General features: G+C 33.5%; 1 protein-coding gene across 1 annotated transcript; it reads right to left on the bottom strand.

Annotated features, from left to right (window-relative positions):
* Positions 1-259: 259 nt before the first annotated feature.
* LOC138314068 (fibroblast growth factor receptor 2-like) lies at positions 260-4,523 on the bottom strand (the record flags this gene model as incomplete). Its single annotated transcript, XM_069254257.1, has 7 exons — positions 260-658; positions 1,092-1,185; positions 2,134-2,248; positions 2,463-2,576; positions 3,164-3,318; positions 3,671-3,790; positions 4,319-4,523. Coding segments are annotated over 7 exons (888 nt in total), but the record flags the coding sequence as incomplete, so codon positions are not given.
* Positions 4,524-5,139: the final 616 nt, after the last annotated feature.

The following is a 5,139-nucleotide window of genomic DNA, read 5'->3' as shown; positions in this document are numbered from 1 at the left end:
GACTGTCAAACGTCTATTTACTGTAAATATTTTAGCTTTATCGCTCTAGCACATAAGTAAATATAATTTCGCAAACAATTGCTTTTGGGCTAAGTAGATGATGTAACCAAACCGTACGTTTTTAAGATACCTTTGCAGATACAAGGAATTTCTCAAGTTACCCTCGTTGCTAATTAATTCGAAAATGAATAGACATTTTAAATTCATAAAATTATAATTAAAACTCCCATTTTTCACAACAAATTAGGATTTATTTTGCACGTTTTCTGTAGCTTAAAAAAAAGAACGTTATCACCGAATAGCGAGCTTATATTTTGCGTAGCATAGCAATGACCTTGAAAATTGTGATCCGCGAAATATTAAAAAAAAATCAATCAAACATGCATTGAACGACCGATCGCGAACATTTAAAACCGCTAAAATACCCATTTTCAGTTTTTGAGTTAAAACCTTTTGATCGCGTAAATAACTGATTATACGGTATGCCCTAGTAGTATTTTCCAAGTCTTAAGTCTCTCTTGTCATCACTGAGTGGCGTAGTAATAATAATCGTCAGTGCTGGAGCTGAAAGTACTACTGATCTCCTGTACAATGGCGGAGAATTTCGGGACGTGATGCCTTTTTATCCTTCCAACATTTCTTCATTAACTCGTAATGCCTGTAAATATTAAGGTAAAACGTGTTAATAGGACATAATAATATCAACTGATTTCTTATCATTATACAATTATAAAACATGCCTTAGCGACCACATACGTGTACATATGAAAATCACCAGCTTGATAAGGTCCAAAAGACCATTGGCAACACTATTCAAACTATGCATAAAGGCCACTTGGTTATAAAGACTAGTTTCCCTATAGTATGCGGTGGTCTTTATAGACAGGTTTACTACATTTGACAACAAATGCAAAGCAAAAGATATCAAAGGATGTATTTACAGTTAACTCGCATGCAAAATACTCATTAAAGCAGTTATCCTTAAAGTTTCGAACTAACCAGACAACAGCATAGGTACACCGTATCGCATTTCAGAATTTAAGATATATACCGAATAACAATTAGACATCTAGCCCTAATACTAAACTTACATATCAGCACAGAACTCCGGACGACTCATGCGGTATCCACTGGATACCTTCGTGGCCACTTCCGTGCTCCTTAATCCAGGATATGGCGTTTCACCTTAAAAGAAAAATCGAATTACCAAACCTTTGAAACTAAAGGACGCATTTATCGCCGATTCGAATATGAATAAGTGTTATCACCTATTAAAATGTATATGTAATGCCCCGAATAGATGAAAATGGATGCGATTTTAATGTGAAGAAATGCCAATGAACAATATAACATATTTTGATGCTACGGACATAAATAGATCTTATCTTAGGGTATTCTAATTATTTTCATTTTCTTTGTTTCTTGCGTTTGGTTTAAATAATGCTAATACATGTTTAGGTTATAAACATTAACATATTATTTAATCAACATTTGAACTAATTAAAAAAATATCTTATTCATAAGACAGAAAGTCTTTGGTCGAAAAATGAAGTTATTTTTTCCCGGTTTATTGTAAACATATGCTGTTCAGGATACCAAGATCCTCAATGAGTTACGCCCTTTGTATAGTCAAAAAATATTAATACATTAGTTTTTATACTTGAAACAAATTCATCGTGATTGATTTGCTTTAAAAAGATATTACATGTACATATATTAAGTTAACACCGAGCACCGTTATAGAAACCAAATTCGTCAAATATGTTTGTTCGTGAGAATAATTAATTATTGAAGATGTCAATTAAACTCATAAACTTTTAATGAATTGCAACGAAATTCATTTAATGTTTATGAGTTTAATTGTGTCTCTAATATAATTGTAAATATTGCGGAAAATATCGTCATTTATTTTTTAATCCCATTCAATGGAATGCGCTTGACCCAGGATAAACATTTATCAAAGACATATGGAGCATCAAAATATCACTTTTTAGCAAATTCGAATTAGTGTCATCACCGATGCAAAAAGGCGATATCACTTTTAAGGTTTTCATGTGTGATATCACCTTACAAAGATAGACGATTATATATATCAAGACTTTCCAGTACATTCAGTGACACCAATTATCTTACCCATAGAGAATATTTCCCACAGGACTATCCCATAGGACCAGACGTCGCTTTGTAAGGTGGCGTCCTTCACGGAGGTCATACATTCCGGAGCCATCCACTTAATCGCTACCTTTTCCTTGAGAACATGAATATATTTAACAATCAATGTTATCAAATAGTCTCCCCTGTTAACGTTTTATGTGTATAATGTGGAATTTAGAAATTGTTTACACAATAAAGGATTTAAAAATTGTTTCCAGTTTCAACGTTTCTGCATTACTAATGTTTGTTCTTATATTACAATACATATATCTAAATTAAGCTTCCATATTAAATGGCAAAGAGCAAACCTTTCCCTTGTCCTGATCCTGTTCGGTTTCTCTGGTGGGACCGAATCCTGCTACTTTGGCTTCCAGTGACGATGTCAAAAGAATATTCCTAGCAGCGAGGTGGCGGTGTATAATCTTTAAAAAATCATTAAAAAACAATTATATTATTCGTAGGCTTTTTAATGTCCCGGATACTATGTCTTACAATACATGATAATGTTTAGTGTTTTTAGTGCTTTCATTTCATTTCAACAAATTGTATTCTCCATATGTCATGGTCACATCGCATGCATTAAAAGGCAAAATGTTTTACAAACATCGATCATACGTCTCCACTTACTGTACTCAAAAACCAAAACTGTGGATAGATGGAGAATAATAACTCGGGATCTATGTAAAAACCATGATCGAATATGTTTCCTCTAATCTATAATGACACAGTCAGATATTTCGAATCACGTTTGTCCATACGTACTGTAAATTTACATAATTTAGCGGTATTTATATTTTAGCGGTTTTAGAGCCAGAAATACTTAAAATAAGAATGTGCCAATTGTATTCCCTGTATATCTTTCATATATTTATTTTGTTGATTGCGCGAAGTCACAAACCATTGCGCCATCATGTTCAATATAATTTTTACTCCAATATTAAAGAGTGCCAAAATAAGATAAGTACGTTAACAGTTTCCGATAGAAAAAAATTCAGAGTTGCAGTAAAACCTTGTTGGAGGCGAGATACTCCATTCCTCTTGCAATGTCGAAAGTAATTCGGAACAAGGTATCTACGATACTGTCGGTTACTTTCGTCTTCTGATTCTGTAGCCACGTCCTCATTACCCCTGTCTCACAAAACTCCAGCAACATGAAGGGACCCACTGAACAGACAATGAAAGAAGGAGATATCATCCGTTGTCTACTGTAAATTTAGCCATATGCAGCCACTTCTTAAGCGAGGAAGTATACTAGTTTTCACAGCGTATCAAAACAGTATCGAAGAGAAAATCTGAAAAAATCTAAATCTTATTGCGAAAGTGAAAATAGACCATACGCGTTTTTTTGAGGAAGGCATTGGCGAATTCACCATAGCCCTGAATAATACTATTAAGTTTAGTTTTGCAAAACCTGAAATATAATTGTGTAATTATCGGCAGAACGAAAGCACACAAAAATGAATAAAATGATTCTGAAACAGGAAACAAATTGATAACATATTTGAAAAATACCTACAATGTTCGTTGTCAAGAACAGCGCCAACAAACTGAACGACGTTGGGGTGAGATCCTACCTTTGTTGCAAAGAAGTTTATCTTGGCGGTCATAACCATTTCGTCTATTTCTGTATGCGACTCTGGAATGGAAACATTTTCAAAATTGTAACTTCAGTAAGTAGATTGAACCTAAGTCAGATGCTGTAACTCGTTAGCTGTCCTGATGTTATTCATTATTTATCAATAACTGTTTTACTATTATTTGTATCTTATTTATATACTCAGTCCTTTGTTTTTTTCAGTAAATATCCTGATATAGTCAGATGCAGCATAGCGAAGAGAAGACATCAAGAAGGCAGAATGGTAGAATGAAATATTGTGATGATAAATATGTTCGTAATATTTAATTTGCATAACGCATTTTCATTAAGACTAGTTTATGATTAGAAGAAATCCTTTAATTCTTATCCAGATTCAAATAAGTTGGTTGAAATCATAATTGGAATCTTGTTGCAAGTAGGGATGCATGATGAATCATTTGCTTCAATTTAGGAATACATTATATCCAGAGTAGTAACTAAACATCTATTATCTAAATTAAGATTTAATACCGTTTCAGAGCTTGATAGCTTAAGATATTGCTGACCAGCCCAATATTACATACAAACCTTTTAGAACCTTTGCGATAACGGTGCTTCTATTGTTCTTTTTGGATTTTTGCGAAGCCTTAAAGATGTCAGCAAACCGTCCTACAGTCATCTTCTCAACTAGGGAGACCTGATCGTGCCGAACTTTCCATGCTTGATCCTCCTCAAACACCATCTGGCCATACAGGTACACGTCCTCATCGCCGACGTCAGAATAAGCTAAGTTCTAAAAATCAAACATTGTTCACATTGAGCTTATAAAAAATAGTTATATGTTATACTAACGATGCCTTCTTCTCACAACATGTGATTCATTCTCTCACATATGTCTAGATTCTCTAAACACAGATATGTTTTTGATCATATTTTTCGGCTTCCGATTATCTTTTGATACTATGCTTATCGGTTATGACTCATCAATAGGGTTTACGAACCTGGTAAAATCAAATATAATAGCCTAAAATAGTAAAACGTCATTATTGCAAATTCAACAAGGTCGTGTCAACGCAATAATAAATAATAAACAATAAATAACATATTAAAATAGTGATGGTCTGAAAACTCCACTTCAACTAAGAACATTAGCTAATATAAAATAGAGGTCAATATAAGAATAACAAAATGATCAAAATGATAAATTGATAGTAATTCATTGTATCACTTTTTCGAATGTATCATAATATAGTAACTTAGAGTTAGCTTTTCGGTCTTTGTAAATTACAGAGTTACTTCACTTGGGGGTAGGTAGCCATTGTGACGTCATTTTATGTGAGCAAATCTCACGTATGGCGTTACGCTCACAAACACATGACGCCACAATAAATACATACCCGCAAGGCAGA

This window comes from Argopecten irradians, unplaced genomic scaffold (assembly GCF_041381155.1).
Source record: "Argopecten irradians isolate NY unplaced genomic scaffold, Ai_NY scaffold_1286, whole genome shotgun sequence".
In the NCBI taxonomy this organism is placed as follows: Eukaryota; Metazoa; Mollusca; class Bivalvia; order Pectinida; family Pectinidae; genus Argopecten; species Argopecten irradians.
Note: the sequence above shows the minus strand (reverse complement) of the source record. Positions and strands in the feature narration are given on the sequence as shown.